At 55.8% G+C, this 16,255-nt stretch overlaps 11 protein-coding genes across 11 annotated transcripts; 5 read left to right on the forward strand and 6 right to left on the reverse strand.

Annotated features, from left to right (window-relative positions):
• Positions 1–4: 4 nt before the first annotated feature.
• KL928_003091 (uncharacterized protein) lies at positions 5–1,783 on the forward strand (the record flags this gene model as incomplete). The annotated part of the gene is made up of 1 exon (XM_043203640.1): positions 5–1,783. The coding sequence occupies one exon, from the start codon at positions 5–7 to the stop codon at positions 1,781–1,783; it is 1,779 nt and encodes a 592-aa protein (XP_043059344.1).
• Positions 1,784–1,788: 5 nt separating this feature from the next.
• KL928_003092 (uncharacterized protein) lies at positions 1,789–2,486 on the reverse strand (the record flags this gene model as incomplete). Its single annotated transcript, XM_043203641.1, has 2 exons — positions 1,789–2,375; positions 2,468–2,486. The coding sequence occupies 2 exons, from the start codon at positions 2,484–2,486 to the stop codon at positions 1,789–1,791; spliced, it is 606 nt and encodes a 201-aa protein (XP_043059345.1).
• A 136-nt stretch (positions 2,487–2,622) lies between these two features.
• KL928_003093 (uncharacterized protein) lies at positions 2,623–3,024 on the reverse strand (the record flags this gene model as incomplete). Its single annotated transcript, XM_043203642.1, has 2 exons — positions 2,623–2,835; positions 2,965–3,024. 2 exons carry the CDS (start codon positions 3,022–3,024, stop codon positions 2,623–2,625), a joined length of 273 nt encoding a protein of 90 aa, XP_043059346.1.
• Positions 3,025–3,109: 85 nt separating this feature from the next.
• KL928_003094 (uncharacterized protein) lies at positions 3,110–4,765 on the reverse strand (the record flags this gene model as incomplete). Its single annotated transcript, XM_043203643.1, has 1 exon — positions 3,110–4,765. One exon carries the CDS (start codon positions 4,763–4,765, stop codon positions 3,110–3,112), a length of 1,656 nt encoding a protein of 551 aa, XP_043059347.1.
• A 240-nt stretch (positions 4,766–5,005) lies between these two features.
• Positions 5,006–6,164, reverse strand: KL928_003095 (uncharacterized protein; the record flags this gene model as incomplete). The annotated part of the gene is made up of 2 exons (XM_043203644.1): positions 5,006–5,440; positions 5,814–6,164. 2 exons carry the CDS (start codon positions 6,162–6,164, stop codon positions 5,006–5,008), a joined length of 786 nt encoding a protein of 261 aa, XP_043059348.1.
• Positions 6,165–6,291: 127 nt separating this feature from the next.
• On the forward strand, positions 6,292–7,056 carry KL928_003096 (uncharacterized protein; the record flags this gene model as incomplete). The annotated part of the gene is made up of 1 exon (XM_043203645.1): positions 6,292–7,056. The coding sequence occupies one exon, from the start codon at positions 6,292–6,294 to the stop codon at positions 7,054–7,056; it is 765 nt and encodes a 254-aa protein (XP_043059349.1).
• Positions 7,057–7,078: 22 nt separating this feature from the next.
• On the reverse strand, positions 7,079–7,633 carry KL928_003097 (uncharacterized protein; the record flags this gene model as incomplete). Its single annotated transcript, XM_043203646.1, has 1 exon — positions 7,079–7,633. One exon carries the CDS (start codon positions 7,631–7,633, stop codon positions 7,079–7,081), a length of 555 nt encoding a protein of 184 aa, XP_043059350.1.
• Positions 7,634–8,163: 530 nt separating this feature from the next.
• On the forward strand, positions 8,164–12,294 carry KL928_003098 (uncharacterized protein; the record flags this gene model as incomplete). The annotated part of the gene is made up of 1 exon (XM_043203647.1): positions 8,164–12,294. One exon carries the CDS (start codon positions 8,164–8,166, stop codon positions 12,292–12,294), a length of 4,131 nt encoding a protein of 1,376 aa, XP_043059351.1.
• Positions 12,295–12,370: 76 nt separating this feature from the next.
• KL928_003099 (uncharacterized protein) lies at positions 12,371–13,350 on the forward strand (the record flags this gene model as incomplete). Its single annotated transcript, XM_043203648.1, has 2 exons — positions 12,371–12,579; positions 12,648–13,350. The coding sequence occupies 2 exons, from the start codon at positions 12,371–12,373 to the stop codon at positions 13,348–13,350; spliced, it is 912 nt and encodes a 303-aa protein (XP_043059352.1).
• Positions 13,351–13,382: 32 nt separating this feature from the next.
• Positions 13,383–13,856, reverse strand: KL928_003100 (uncharacterized protein; the record flags this gene model as incomplete). Its single annotated transcript, XM_043203651.1, has 2 exons — positions 13,383–13,751; positions 13,818–13,856. The coding sequence occupies 2 exons, from the start codon at positions 13,854–13,856 to the stop codon at positions 13,383–13,385; spliced, it is 408 nt and encodes a 135-aa protein (XP_043059353.1).
• Positions 13,857–14,177: 321 nt separating this feature from the next.
• KL928_003101 (uncharacterized protein) lies at positions 14,178–16,244 on the forward strand (the record flags this gene model as incomplete). The annotated part of the gene is made up of 1 exon (XM_043203652.1): positions 14,178–16,244. The coding sequence occupies one exon, from the start codon at positions 14,178–14,180 to the stop codon at positions 16,242–16,244; it is 2,067 nt and encodes a 688-aa protein (XP_043059354.1).
• Positions 16,245–16,255: the final 11 nt, after the last annotated feature.

Genomic DNA, 16,255 nt, shown 5'->3' on the forward strand with positions numbered 1-16,255 from the left:
TCAAATGTTCAAGAGAACCCTCGTATTGCTCGAGAAGAGCGCGGCGAAGCCGTACGCCAACATGCTCAAAGACCCGTCGATCAAGTACTCCCGGTTCCGGGGCGTCGATCTGCCAGACAGAACGTGGCCCAACAAGGTGATCACCAAGGCCCCACTCTGGCTCTCGACAGACCTCAGAGACGGCAACCAGTCGTTGCCCGACCCGATGTCCGTCGAGCAGAAAAAGGAGTATTTCCACAAGCTGATCGAGATCGGCTTCAAAGAGATCGAGGTCGCGTTCCCGTCCGCGTCGCAGACAGATTTCGACTTCACCAGATACGCTGTGGAGCACGCGCCGGCAGACGTGGCGATCCAGGCCCTGGTGCAGTCGCGCGAGCACCTGATCAGAAGAACCGTCGACTCGCTCAAGGGGGCCAAGAGAGCCATAGTGCACACTTACCTGGCCACGAGCGACCTGTTTAGAGACGTTGTTTTCGGCATGAGCCGCGAGGACGCCATTGCCAAGGCCGTGGAGACCGCGAAGCTGGTGAGATCGATCACGAAGGACGATCCTGCGCTGCAGGACACGAAATGGTCGTACCAGTTCTCGCCAGAGTGTTTCAGCGACACGCCGACCGAGTTTGCGCTCGAGATCTGCGAGGCCGTCAAGGCCGCGTGGGAGCCGACCGTCGACAACCCGATCATCTTCAATCTGCCTGCCACGGTGGAGGTTTCCGGCCCCCACATCTACGCGGACCAGGTTGAGTATTTTTCGAGAAATATTTCCGACAGAGAAAAAGTGATCATCTCGCTGCACTGCCACAACGACAGGGGTTGCGGAGTCGCTGCCACCGAGCTCGGCCTGCTTGCCGGCGCCGACAGGGTCGAGGGCTGTCTGTTTGGAAACGGAGAGAGAACCGGAAACGTCGACCTGGTGACCGTCGCGCTCAACATGTACACCGACGGTGTGTCGCCCGAACTCGATTTTTCGGACTTGGAGTCCGTGATCGACGTCGTCGAGAAGGGCAACAAGATTCCTGTCCACTGCAGAGCTCCGTACGGCGGCTCGCTGGTCGTTTCGGCGTTCTCCGGCTCGCACCAGGACGCCATCAAAAAAGGATTCGCCAAACAGGCCGAGAGAGAGGCCAAGGGAGACATGAGATGGATGATTCCGTACTTGCCTCTGGACCCTAAAGATATCGGCAGAAACTACGAGGCGGTTATCAGAGTCAACTCGCAGTCGGGCAAGGGAGGAGCCGCCTGGGTTATCGAGAGATCTCTGGGCCTGGACCTTCCAAGAGAAATGCAGATCAACTTTTCGAAAATTGTTCAGGATGCGGCCGATTCTCTGGGCAGAGAGCTCAAGGCAGACGAGGTTATTTCTCTGCTGCAAACCAGCTATAACGTCGATAACTGCTCAAACTCGGCGCTCGTCCTGAAGGACTACAAGCTCGACAAGGAGTCTGAGTTTGTGACGCACATCAAGGCACAGTTTGTGTACAACGGCAAGGAGGTGGAAGTCGAGGGTACCGGAAACGGCCCGATCTCGTCGTTTGTGAACGCGGTGGCCCAGGCTGTCGGCCGCGACATCGAGCTTCAGAAGTACGCCGAGCACGCCGTGGGCAAGGGCTCCAACACCAAGGCTGCCACCTACGTGTTGCTTTCCGTGGGCGAGGACTCGCAGTGGGGTATCGGCATCCACGAGTCCATCACCCGGGCCTCGTTGAACTCGATCATCGCCTCGGTCAACAACCTCATCAGCAGCAAGCCAAAGACCTTGCACCTGAAGAGATCCACAGCATAAGTACGTTATTTATTACTCAACTTTTGGTTATAACTGTCGCACGGTGGGGGTGGCGGTCCCATGCATTCGGGCAACTTGACGCTGCCCGCCCGCCAGTAGCGCGGATGGTTGGCAAAGTACTCGAGCCAGCGGGCGACACGCATTGCGGCCTCCGTGTTGTCAAGCCCGCGCATGTCGTGCGTGTGCTGCTCGCGGTGCTCGAAACAGCCCGTAGCAAAGAGCCGTGTGCAGTCGCGCCCAGAAAACGCTTGGTATGTGCAACCGGGGCCGTAGTGCTCGTCTCGCGCTGCGGTTACATCGAAAACAGTGCCGTTGATGGATATGTACACGGGCAATGTGCGATCTATCCCGTTGAAGGCCGCAAGCTGCTCCAAAGTGAACTCGCGCGGTCCCCTGGTCATGTCTGCGATGTAGCGTGGGGAGAGGTATTTGGACGGCACAGAGAACCAGAAAAACGAGTTTGTCACGATATACGACAATATGCTGGAGAGCGCCAGCATACCGAGGGCCACTTGCGTGCCGTACAGCAAAAATATCATGAATGCTATTGACGAACTATAAGATGAGATTTCTGGACATCCCCAAGTCTGTGCTACCGAGACCCCTCGTAGCCGGATTCGCCTATAAAAGAAAAATTTTCTCAGCTTTGCAAACTTGTACCTAAACCATCTTATTAGACAGTACGATGAAAGCTTAGCACCATGTTTTTATGGTATATCCTATAGTTTCATTTCGTGATACAAGATGGTGAGAGTGACCTGTGCTAATAAGAACTCGTCTGGATACACTCAGTGTAGCGGAAAGAGGGGTGTCAGATAGCACAGACATATGTATGAGAATTAGCGCTCCTTTAACAACTTGTTTCTTTTCTCGCGTCTCTTGAGTCGCTCGACCTTTTTGGCGTGCATCACAGCGGCCAAACGCTCGTACCGCTCCTTTTCCTCTTTCTTAGCCCGTCTTTCCTTGATTCTCTCGATCTTGGCCCGTTTCTCAGCCTCTTTTTCCTCCTGCAGCTCCTTCAGCTTGGCCTTCAGCTGCTCGTCCTTGAGCCTCTGCTCCTGTTTCTTCTCCCAGGACCTGTGCATTCCGTTGGCCTTAAGACGGAACGCTTTTTTCTCCACTTTCCAGTCCTTGCCTGTGCGTTAGTGAGAGAAAGCTTTTCCGATTTACTTACCGCTCACTCTAGGCCCGCGGCCTGGATCCTTGGCCAGTAGTGTGCTTCCTTCTGTGTCCTTTGTCATAACCAGCTAGACTTAATTTTCAGATTTTTTTTTTTGCACTCCACAGCCGTGAACTGGTCCTGGTGCACGGGTGTGGAAGCAGCTCTCACCTGCTTGCCCATTTGAAGAAGCCGCAGTTGTACTCATCCATGGCGTCTGTCTCGCCTCGCTCTGCAGGCTCTGCCGACCACGACTCGGTCCGTGTTGCGCGCGGACAGCACCAGAATTTTTTCCCCTTATTTTTCTCCGTCTTGACCGTTCGCAGCGCGCACGGCTCGCCATGGCGGCACTGTGGGGCGCACGCGCCGGACTGGCCGAGCATTTCGGTGAAGTCGCGAACGGAGATTTTTGGTTTCGCCCTGTCGTCGTCAGCAGGCTGCGAGTCCGAGTCTGACCTGAAGAAGAAGTCTGAAATAGAGAGCTGGTCGGGCCGGTCCTTGCGCGCTCTTTTGCGCGAGTTGTAGCCCTGCGTTGCACTATCACTTCCGCTCTCTCGGTCATCTCGCTCAGTTTGAACCGTCTCGTGATGGCTCGGCTCCCTTTTGCGAAAGAACTTGTCGATACTACCTCTAGTATGCAGTCCGTAGAAATTTTTGGCCTCGAACCAGTTCGACTTGGCCGCGTACTCTGCCGAGCGGTCTTCTTCGGGCGAGAACTCAAGCTCCGCCAGCTCAAAGTCGGCGTGAACGGGACAGTGATCGGACCCGTGCAGAAACGGCCAGATGTCGGCCTGGCTGACCAGCGACGCGAGCTGCGACGTAGCAAGGATGAGGTCGATGCGGGACCCGACGTTAAGCGGCCGATTGCTTTTGAACGTGCTCCAGACCGTGTACATCTTGAGCCGGCGGCCCTGTTTCTCGCGCACAACGTCGTGCAGCACGTGCGAGTCGGCGTCGGGCCGCATTCCGGTGGTGTCTTTCACGTACTGGTTCACCAGCTCGCGATGGGGAGCAGAGTGCTTGAAAGCCAGCACCTGCTCCGCGTTTAGCGTCTCGAAGTCGCTGTAGTCTTGCGCTTTCACTAAGCGGCGCTCCTTGAAGCCCTGCTTGATGGTATCGTCGCTGTCGATGAGATCGATACACACGTTGATGTCGCCCATGACGACCACTTTTTTGCCCATGGCACGCAGATTGCGCGCCCGTTCGAACAAACACCGCAGAAACAGCAGCCGGAACTCCTCGCCCTCGTCGGTGCCGAGACTGTTGGCCGGACAGTAGACGCTGATCACGACGATGTTGAAGTTGAGCTCGATGATCACACACCTGCCCTCGCTGTCGAGCTTGCGGAACTTGTCGTACATGTTTCTGTGGTCGGGATAGCCACCGATGCACGTGTGCTGGAGGGCCGGGTCGCCGTACGCCTCTTTGAACGAGACGTGCTTTTTCTGGTGCGGCAGGATCCCTGTGATGCCCTCCTCGACACGCACCACGGTGAGACACTTTTTCACCATCTCGGGCTCGTCGTCACGTGGCTTCCGCACATAAACACTCACTCCAGAGTAGCCCTTCTTCGAGATGGGCACGCTGATGAAGCTGCGGTAGCCGTCGACGTCGGCAATGCTCAGATCGACGTCCGGCCGCTGCACCTTGAGCTCCTGGAGGGTGATCACGTCGATGTTCATCATGTTTAGCATCTGGGAGTAGTTCGACACCAGCGTCCAGGGAAAGTAGTTTTTGAGAGTCTTGATGCCATTGACGTTGAAGGTGACGAGACGCAGGGTCGTCGGCGTGGGCTTTGGCGGTATTCGGTCGTCCCCTGGCATGGCAAATAATACAAGTGAATAAATAAGGGAATATTTTAGTGAATAAATAAGTGAATAAATAAGTGATAAATTTAATAGATCAAATAATTAAATAAATGGTAAACTCAACCAGGTCAATTAAGAAATAAATTGCGATATAGCTTTAGTGTCTTGGGTATAAATAGTTCATAGTCGAATCTAGAGCCACCAGCCCGGCAGCGTAGAAATGCCACCGGGAAATCAAGCAAATCCTGGGCACCTTCAGCTGGACTCGGCCTCTCTTTTGAAGATCACCTCGTTGCGCGACACCCTGTGCCAGCCCCAGCCGGCCTCAGCCTCAGCGTCCGGCGACGCCTCTCTCTTGAAAATCACCTCGTTCCTGTTCACTCTGTGCCAGCCCCAGCCTGGCAAGGCGTTGGCCTCCGGCAGCGGCTCGGCCTCGGCCTCTGCAACAGGAGCAGCGTAGGCAACAGCAAGAATCATAGCATAGATGGCAGCACGGTTAAAGATCATTGTCGGAACGATTGAAGTGAAGATGTTAATGCATAGCAAACAGGATCCAGCCCGCCTTATATACGTCTGTCCGGCCAAAGAGGCCCTCGCCAAATCCCTATCGCCAATGCATCCTCGTTTCACATTTGTGCTATCGATTACATTGCCTGCGCAACAGCATCGTCCGCTCGTCTGGCTTTCCACCTTTCACGCCCAAATCAGGAAGGTGCTCGACCCCAGACCGTGCACAGCCCGGTTTCCCGATCGGGACGTCAAAGGAACGAGCTGGAGCGAGGGGCCAATATATATGTGGCTCGGAAGCGGGTGTGGTTGCAGGCGACCGCAACCACCACAAACAGCTCAGGAACTTGACACGTCTGGTGCAGGCCATTATACTGCCTGATTGGGCAGAATGAGACACAGTTCCCCAAAGTGGACGTCCATATTGGCTCCTCGAACACTGTGCGAGCTTCCACGGGTCCTGGTTCGCCAGACAGCCGCCCCTGAGTAGCGTGTGATTACGCCTTCACATAATAGGCAATGGTCGCAGCCTGAACACCACTTTCTTCCTGATGACGTCCACAAACTCGCACTTGCCCGTTTCATCGATGTCTGTCTTGAGCAGTCCCAACGGCGGGTCGATCGTCTCCACAGTCCCGACGAGACGCTGGGACGTGCTGATGTACAGCGTCGCTCTGTTCATGTCCTTTTCGATCTCCAGCCTCCCGAATTTGACCGCGTCGCGCACCAGCCGCTCGTTCTCTGCCACGAGGCTTGGGTACGCGAATTTCGTGAACAGTTTCTCCTCGTGCTCGTTGAGACCCTCAGGCTTGTTCGGGGGCAGATTCAGCTCTCCCTGTATTTCCAGCAGCATCGAGCCCCATTTTGTGCACACTATGGAGGGCAGGTCGTCCGGCACGGGCTGCATGGGTGTTTTTACGCTCTCGGACGCTTTTTCTGTGGACACTAGTCTCGAGGGCATAACGCGTAAATCAAATAAATAAGGTAAAATAAATAAAATAAATAAAATAGATAAAATCGGTGTATTTTTTGTCATGCTATCGGTGTTCAGATCCAAAGGCTTCGACGCCACCAAGTTCGAAAAAAGTCTCAAAACTCTGTCCAATAAGATCCTCAGCAAGGAAAAAGCACTTCATCGCTACAGGAACAACAAGGCGCACTACCGAAGGGCCGCCGTTCTCTACTTGTTTGCCATATACTCCAGTTACGCATTCTACCTGTACTTGCGGGCAGAGAGGCTTTCCAGAGGCCAATGGGCGCATATTGCCCTTCCTCCCGCGGTGATAGTGTTGGTTTACATCGCGATTGGCCGCTTCTACAACTACCTCATAACCAGCACCGAGCGCAGACTGGAAACACTCAAGGAGCAGCATCAGGAAAAAATCGCAGAGCTCAAGGAAAAAACCAATTTCGACAAAACACACGAGCTGCTCAGCAGGTTCTCCAACGGCGAGGACCTGAAAGAGCTCGAGACCCAGGCGCAGGAGATCAACAGACAGAAACAGGAGTATTTGCAGCTGATCAAGGACGGAAAGGCCCCGAGTCTCGACTCTGCCTCCAAGGACACCAAGACGTTCTACGACCAGTTTTTCAGCCTGCTGCTCGGCAGCGACGAGCTGGGCCCGGACATGCGGTACGCGCTCATTTGCAGGTCATGTCTGCAGCACAACGGGCTGGCTCCCAAGGGAGTGGAGGCAGCACAGGTGAAGTACGTGTGTCCCAAGTGCGGCACGCTGAACGGCGCAGAGTTGGCGCAGGACACGGAAAACCACACACAAGTAGTAGACAAGACTACCTAGTTTAATCAGATACCCACTCTATTTAGGAAGTCAGCGACATGATGGCATTGACCATGTCTCCGTTGTGCTCTTTCAAGGCCTTCACAGCCTTGGCTCTGGAGACGTTGGTTTGCTCAACAATGATCTCGATATCGCCCGAGTCCAGGCCCGTCTCGTCGACCTCCTCGTCGTCGTCCTCGGCAGGAGCAGACTTGTCGGCCAACGAGGCGGCCTGCAGGTCTGCGGTGATGGATTCTGGGTCCTTTGGAGCGTCTCCCTCCTTGACTGCAGCAGCGGCCTGTTGCGCAGCTTCCTGGGCAGCAGCAGCCTCGGCGTATCTCTTGTTCAAGTCCTCGACCTTGGCCTCTCCGAACACGACGTACGAGCCGGCCACGGACCTGTACACCTCTGGGTTGTCAATGGCCAGAATGAAGTTGCCCTTCTTTCTGAAGGTGACTCTGGTGATGCCCTTGACCTGCTTCAGACCCAGCTTCAGGATCATCTGTCTGGCCTTTTTCTCGTTCTTGGACAGCACGTGGACCTCAGCTCCGTCTGGGATTTGTTCTTCGACGATTTCCTCAATTTTCTCAGATGCCATGTTGTTGGTTGACTTGATGGAGAAATTGGAGAATTTTTCAGCGTCGAAGAAAAGTTGGTGTGGTTATGAGCGCGACCGGGTTTTCCTGAGGCCGTCCACCAGACCGGGGCAGCGACCTCGTGCGGAGCACAACAGCCCTGCGATCTGCCCTGCGATCTGCCCTGCTGGTGGCCTGCAGGGCGTCCCAGTGCCGTTTGGTCCCTCTTGCGCCCCTATACCTCTTGTCGGATCAGCCATCCGCCAGGTCTGCATCCGCCTCCATTGGTTATATAAGCACAAGCCACAAAAAAGTTCAACTGCTACAACAGACAACCTCTTCTTCTGTTTCGTCCCCCTCAGCCAGCAAAGACCGCAGCCCGTTCGGTTATTGCAGACAGCTCATACGTTGCACCGCAACCCCGAATCCTGATCCGTTCGCATGATACCAGATATTTTCGTTTCTCGGAATTGAAAGTTAATTTACGGAGCACAAATAATTAATCAGCCTAATACCAGCTCTCTTCGCTACAGACAACCCGCGAAATTTACAAATGGAGGCCAAAGCGGACAAACCACACTGGTGGCAGTGGCGATACAACAAAAAACACGAGCCGCGCTCTGAGCAGCGACGCATATTCGTCAATCTTCCGCTTCCGGAGGACATGGTCGATCCCGAGACCAAGCTTCCGAGGACAAAATACCCCAGAAACAAGATCCGCACCACCAAGTACACGCCGCTGTCGTTCCTGCCGAAGAACATCTTTTTCCAGTTCACCAACATCGCCAACTCGTACTTCCTGTTCATCATCATTTTGGGAGCTTTCCAGATATTTGGAGTGCAAAGTCCCGGGATGCAGGCTGTGCCGCTCATTGTGATTGTCGTTCTGACGGCCATCAAGGACGCGTTCGAGGACTACAGAAGAGGCGCCTCCGACATGGAGCTCAACAACTCGCGGATCCACTTGCTGATGGGGATGAACAACCCGAACGTCGCCGTGGACCGTGTGGGGCCCTGGCGCAGGTTCAAGAAAGCGTGCACAAGAGCGACCAACACCGTGTTGTACCTAGTCTCCGGCCAGTCCAAGAAACGCGCGCAGATGAACGCCCTGCTGACGAGCGATCTGGAACGCGTGGTCACCGTCGGCTCGTCTCTGCCCAATACCCCTAGACCGTCGGTGTCGACTGCCAGATCCAGACACGCCAAATTGTCGCCGTTTCATCCCAACACCGTGTCGAACCCCAACATCGCTCCAACCATGACACACAGGTTCCAAAACAACTTCTGGAAAAACATCTCTGTCGGCGACATAATTAGAGTGAGAAACAACGAAGAAGTGCCTGCGGACGGCATTTTGCTGGCGACCAGCGACGAGTTTGGCGAGTGCTACGTCGAAACAAAGAACCTGGACGGAGAAACCAACCTCAAGACCAAACACTCTCTGCTCTGCGGTGTGGGCCTGAAACACGCGGCCGACTTCGAGAGAGTGCAGATGGTGGTCGAAACAGAGCCTCCCAACGCCAACCTGTACAAGTTCAGAGGAGTGGTCAAATACACGGCGTACGAGTCGCAGTCGGACGCGCACGGACACGAGGCCCAGGAGCCAGTGACATACGACAACATTCTGTTACGAGGATCCACCTTGAGAAACACAAAATGGGCTCTCTGCTGTGTGGTTGCCACCGGAAACGACACCAAAATCATGCTCAACTCGGGCATCACGCCCACCAAGAAGTCCAGGATGTCGAGCCAGCTGAACTTGTCTGTGATTATCAACTTCGCCGTGCTATTTTTCCTGTGTTTCATTTCTGGTTTGATCAACGGGCTGTTTTACGACCGGAAAGGCACCTCGTTCGACTACTTTGAGTACGAGCCGCCGGCCGGCTGGAGTTCCGCGGCCAACGGTGTGGTCGCCTTCTTCGTGGCCCTCATCTTGTACCAGACGCTCGTGCCTATTTCTCTCTATATCTCTATCGAGATCATCAAAACGCTACAGGCGTTCTTCATCTACGCGGACGTCAGAATGTACTATCCGCGGCTGGACTTTCCCTGCACGCCGAAATCGTGGAACATATCCGACGATCTCGGCCAGATAGAGTACATTTTCAGCGACAAGACCGGCACCTTGACCCAGAACGTGATGGAGTTCAAGAAGTGTACCATTGCGGGCAAGTCGTACGGTCTGGCGTACACGGAAGCCCAGCAGGGGATGGACAAACGTGCTGGCGTCAATGTGGTGGAGGAAGTTGAGAAGATGCGCAAGATCATCACTCAGGACAGAAAAGACATGATTTCACAGCTGGAGAACATCGGCAACGACCAGTTCGACGCGGAAAAACTCACTTTCGTCTCGAGCGAGTTCCTCAAGGACGTCGGTCCGTCTGCGGACGAGTCGCGCAAGAGAGCGAACGAGAACTTCATGCTTGTTCTCGCACTGTGTCACACGGTGATCACCGAAAAGGACGAGGACGGGTATCTGGAGTTCAAGGCCGAGTCTCCTGACGAGGCTGCGCTGGTGGCCGTTGCCAGAGATCTGGGCATTGTTTTCCGGGAACGTACAAGGAAGGGTCCCGTTGTGACGATGTACGACTCGAAGCGGCCGCTGGAATATGAGCTTTTGGAGGTGATTCCGTTCAACTCCACCAGGAAACGAATGTCGGTGATTTTGCGGACTCCAGAAGGCCGCATCGTGCTGTATTCCAAGGGTGCTGACAACGTGATCTACGAGAGACTGGATCCCAAGGCCGACCAGGAAATGCTCAGCAAAACAGCCATACATCTGAGCGAGTATGCACAGGAAGGACTGAGAACGCTGTGTGTTGCGGAAAAAGAGATCAGCGAAAAGGAATTTAGCAGATGGCATTCGCAATACAAAGAGGCCAGTGTGTCGATCGAAGCTAACAGAGAGGAGCGCATGGAGACCCTGGCGGACGAGCTCGAGAGAGGTCTGACGCTACTGGGAGGAACGGCCATCGAAGACCGTTTGCAGGACGGTGTGCCGGACTCGATCTCGACCCTCTCAAAGGCAGGAATCAAGCTCTGGGTGCTCACTGGTGACAAGGTGGAGACGGCAATCAACATTGGGTTTTCGTGCAATTTGCTGGACAACGACATGGAGCTGCTGGTGATCAAGGCCAGCGAAGGAGCATCCGAGAAGGACGGAGCATCGGCGCTGGTGCCGCGCTATTTGTCGGAAAAGTTTGGCATGGAGGGCACGAAGAAAGATCTTGCGCTCGCCAGAAAAGATCATTCTCCTCCTAGCGGCGACTACGCGATCATAGTTGACGGTGCTTCGTTGGAGCAAATTTTGGAAGATTCCGATCTGAAGCTGAAATTCCTTCTCCTCTGCAAACAGTGCCGCTCTGTTCTCTGCTGCAGAGTGTCTCCTGCTCAGAAAGCACAGGTCGTCATGATGGTCAAGGACACGCTGAAGGTGATGGCTCTGGCCATCGGCGACGGGGCCAACGACGTGGCCATGATCCAGGCCGCAAACGTGGGAGTCGGCATCGCCGGAGAAGAGGGCCGCCAGGCCGTCATGTCGAGCGACTACGCCATTGGCCAGTTCCGGTTCCTTGTCAGACTGCTGATCGTGCACGGACGCTGGTCGTACAAGAGACTCGGCGAGATGATCACGTGCTTTTTCTACAAGAACGTCAATTTTGTGATGGCTCTGTTCTGGTACGGCATCTTCAACAATTTCGACGGCTCGTACCTGTACGAGTACACGTACCTGATGTTTTTCAACATGGCGTTCACGTCTCTGCCCGTGATTTTCCTGGGGATTCTCGACCAGGACGTTCCTGCGCACGTGTCGCTGCTGAATCCAGAACTGTACCGCACGGGGATCCTCGGGAAAGAGTGGTCGCCGTTCCGGTTTCTGTACTACATGGCGGACGGTCTCTTCCAGTCGTTCATCGCCTTCTTCTTCCCGTGGTTCCTGTTCCGCTCCGCCGCTTTCGTCAACCAGGAAGGACTGAACGTGGACCACCGATTCTGGGTCGGTGTTTTCTGCGCGCACATTTCCGTGGCCGCGTGCGACCTGTACGTGCTGCTGATGCAGAAACGATGGGATTGGCTGTCTGTGCTGATTGTGGGCCTCTCGATTCTGTTCATCTTCTTCTGGACAGGAATCTGGACCTCGTCGCTTGCGTCGCAGGAGTTTTACAAAGCTGCCTCCAACTGCTACGGAACGGTGGCCTTCTGGTGCACGTTTTTTGTCGGCGTCCTGCTGTCGGTGCTGCCGCGCCTCACCTACGAGATATTCAATAGACTCTACAGACCAAAGGACATAGACATCATCAGAGAATGTGTGGCCATGGGCGCCTACAGCAGCTACTCGGAAGACTACGACCCAACAGACGTCACAACCAACAAAATGGCGTCGGAGTCGGCCTCTGGCACGTCCCAGTCCGAAGACGTCCTCACCGACGAAAAGAAGGACGTCGAGGCAGACGAGTCGCTCGCCACGCGGCCAAGGAGAAATACGATCAAAAGGGTGATCGACAAGCTCACGCCGGGCCACAAGTCGCCGCTCGAAACGCTCAGACAGAACATGGTGGTCTCGGGCGAGGCGTCGCACAGGTCGTCGTCGCAGATGATCCGCACCAGCCACGAGCTCGCGGGAATCACGTCCCCCGAGACTCTCATGAGACTGCACACGAGAAATAGCCAGCTCTCCAGATGAAAAACCGTGGTGCGAGGTGTGCGCTGTATAGAAAATTGTCATTTTATTTAATTTTCAGATCAGGAGCGTATGTACGATGGCAGATGCTAGTCCCGATATCCAGCCCGAGACGCAGCCTGAGCTCAACTTGGAGAACGTTCTGGGCGACATCAAATTTGGCCTGTGGTCGCTGTTCAACAACCCCGAGTTCTCCGTGCCAATTGCCGTCCTGCTGACCGTCGCAGAGTCGCTTGTTCTCAAGGCCGTGATCCACTTTGTGCCCTACACCGAGATCGACTACAGCACGTACATGCAGCAGATCGGCCAAATCGAGGCCGGAGAGCTCGACTACGCCAAAATCAGCGGCGATACAGGCCCAATTGTGTATCCCGGCGGACATGTCTACATATACTCGTGGATGAAGTGGTTCACCAACGGGATGGACAACGTACACGTTGGCCAGCAGATTTTCCGGTATCTGTATCTGGCGACGTTTGTGCTGACGCTGGTGGCGTATTTCCAGACAAACGTGCGGCTCAAGCCGTACGTGCTGTATTTTCTATGTCTGTCCAAACGGTTGCACTCGATCTACGTGCTGCGGCTTTTCAACGACTGTTTTGCCACGTTTTTGATGGTGGCCACGATCGTGGTTCTGCAGCAGGCCGCGGTCTTGCGGCGCCGCAAGAGCGTTCTGGGCGTCGTGCTCACCTTCTTCAGCGCACAGCTGTTCAGCTCCGCCGTCAGCGTCAAGATGAACGCTCTGCTGTACCTGCCGGGCTACCTGGTGGTGGTGTACATGATTCTGGGCGAGAACCTGCTGCACACGCTCGCGGTGGCTGGTTTCGGGTGTGCGGTGCAAGCAGGCATCAACTGGAACTTCCTGGCGGCCTCGGAGTCCACAAGAGCACACTTCCTGCGGAACGCGTTCGACTTCAGCCGTGCGTTCCTGTATCGCTGGACGGTCAACTGGAAATTCGTGCCGGAGCCCGTTTTCCGCAGCCGCGAGTTCCACACGTCGCTGCTGCTCGCGCAGACGGCCGCGCTCACGTTTTTCGCGGTGTGCAAGTGGACCAATAAATCCGTCACGGGAAAACCAAGAGCCAGATTTATCAAGGACGCACTGATTTTCCACAAAGACACCATAGGCCCCGGGAACGTGATTCTCTCCCCAGAAAGCGGCACGTACGTCTTCTGGGTGATGGCGACGTCGAACCTGCTCGGCGTCCTGTTCGCGCGCTCGCTGCACTACCAGTTCCTGGCCTGGTACATGTACTCGCTGCCGATGCTGCTGCAGCTTGGCCGTCTGCCGTGGTACGTGCAGACGGCCCTCGTGGCGGTCCACGAGTGGTGCTGGAACGTGTACCCGAGCACCGCGGCGAGCTCTGCGACCCTGGTGGCTGTGCTCGCGACAGTGGTTTTGTCGCAGCTCCGGTGTGGCTTCGCCAGACCCAAACAGGAATAGTACTTCGCGCACTACCCTGGCCGCGAATTTCGGTCGGTGCCCGCAACAAAATTCAGGGAAACTGTCAATCTTTGCGGGTTACCCGGCCCACGAGTGAGTCCAGGGAAGGCTGTTGAACCATTCAAGTAGACAGAAAAATAGCTTTTTTTCCTAGTGGAGGTTGACTTGATTTCCGTGGGTGCTATTTGAAACCAGTGCATACAGCTCGCAGCCTAAGCCACACCTGTCCACGACGACAAAGCGGCGGTGTTAGATTAGAACTCGGTGACACTAGTGACAGTACCCGTTTGTACAACAGGAGACTTTTAGTGCCAGTTTGTGCAGACCCTAAAACTCCGACTTTGCTCAGCACACCCTGCGCCCTTGTGCACCTAGGATTTACTTGTGCTTTCTCGGTCGCCTCTGTGTCAGGTAAACAACAGGGCCTTTCCAGCCGACAGAAATGAGCCAGAACGCTACTCCCCAGGCAGCAGAAGGCCATATGTCAATGAACGACCAGCAGAGCAATTCTTCGTCGGGAACAAACAACACACAGCACCCGTCCTCGTCGTCGGTATCGTCTGTGCCCACCGTGTCGGACTCGACGGCCGTCAACTCCAGGGAGTTGCTCAACGCCTACGTCTACGACTTCATCCTCAAGTCTGGGTTCACGGCGACGGCGAGCGCGTTTTTCAAGGAGGCCAACATTCCGGTGATCCACAGCGAAAAAAGACCGACGAACTCGCCGCCCGGCTCCGCCACGGGCACCCCCGACCTGCCGGCGTCGTTCATGACCATGGACGCCCCGCAGGGCTTCCTGTACGAGTGGTGGCAGATCTTCTGGGACGTCTTCAACGCCCGCACCCAGCGCGGCGGAACCACAAACGCAACGCAGTACTACCACTACGTGAACCTCAAGCAGAAACAGGACCATCTGATGAACCAGCAGGCCGCGGCCGTGGCAGCCGCGTCCACGGTCATCAACGGCAACAACACCTCGATGACCGGCACCCCGGTCACTTCCGCGGCTCAGGATATCGGTGTCCTGATGCCCCAGCAGCAACAGCAGCAGCAGCAGGCGCAAATGGGCCATCCGCCCCAGCAGGTCCCGATGGCCCAGCAGCAACGGGTCAACGCTCGCATGCAACAGCCCCAGCCCCAGCAGCAGCAACAGCAGGGCCAGAGCATGCCGATGCACCCTCAGGCGGCCGCCCAGGCCCAGATGAACACGCTCAGGCAGCAACAGATCGCGCAACAGGCCCAGGCTGCACAGGTGGCAGCCCAGGCCGTTTCGCAGAGAGGGTCCCCGTCGAAACGCCAGCGGATGGACAACGCTGGTAACGGCAGCGCAACAGAGATCACCCAGACCTCGTCGCCCAACCTGGCCATGAGCTCTCAGCAACAGCAGCAGCAGCAGCAGCAGCAGCATCCGCCAATGCCTATGCCGCAGGGCATGATGATCCCCAACCAGTTTGGTGTTCCGCAGCAGTACGCCATGTTCGCTGCCGCGCAGGCCGCTCAGCAGGGCCAGTCGCAGCAGAAGTTCAACCAGTACATGATTCCAAACTTCCAGGGCCAGCCCCAGCAGCAGATGCTGATGCACCAGCAGATGCACCAGCCGTCTGTGCACATGCAGCACGACCAGCAGCATCCTCCCCCTCCTCCGCCACAGACTTTCTCGAACCCTAATGACTTCTTCCACGAGATGCCCAAACAGAACAATCCCGGAGCCACCAGGGTGAACGATACCGCCATCAAAGACTACGAAAAACAGCTCCGCCTGATGGAGTCGCAGAACCGCAGACGTTTGGACGTGCATCGCAACGCGCCGGACTCAAAGGACCCGAACTCTCCTGGCAGCACGCAGTTCGCCGAGTACTCGGCCATGCTGAGCCAGATGCCGCCGCAGCACGCGGCCGCGTCGATCATGCAGCAGAGAGCGTCTCCGGCGACGAAGGCGTCTCCGACGACCAAGTCGCCGGCCAACGGGGCAGGTCCGCCGGCCAACGGCAAGCAGAAGAAGGCTCCGCGCAAGGCACGCAAAAACTCGTCCTCTGTTCCGGCCACGCCGCTGACCCCGGCCAACAACCAGCCAACGCCCCAAACAAACATTCCTCCAACGCCCCAGAACACCACTCCACAGCAAACCCCACAGTCGTCCGCAGTCGGTGCCTCTCAAGTGATGGCTGGCAAGAAAGGAATCAAGCGAAAGAACAGTATCACCACTCCAACCATCAAGGAGGACGAGCCGTTCATCCTGTCGAGCACGGCGGGAAAGCCCGCCAACGGCTCGTCGCTCAACAAGGTCCAAGGACCCGTTTCTTCGTCTTCGTCGCACATGGGCTCTGATGTTCCAAGTTCTGCCGTCAACGACCAGACCGCATCAACCTTTTTGCATGACTTCTCCACCGCCTCTAATGACATCTTCGATTTCGACTCGCTTCTCACGGCGAACCAGGAAAATGCTGGCAATTTGGGCCTCACAGAGGTCTTCAACTGGGGAGAGTCTGTCGGAACCGGCGATCTATAGAGCGTTTCAGC

The sequence above is a fragment of the Ogataea angusta genome, assembly GCF_019207475.1.
Source record: "Ogataea angusta isolate 61-244 chromosome Unknown 61-244_NODE_6_length_652341_cov_89.526226, whole genome shotgun sequence".
Taxonomy (NCBI): domain Eukaryota; kingdom Fungi; phylum Ascomycota; class Pichiomycetes; order Pichiales; family Pichiaceae; genus Ogataea; species Ogataea angusta.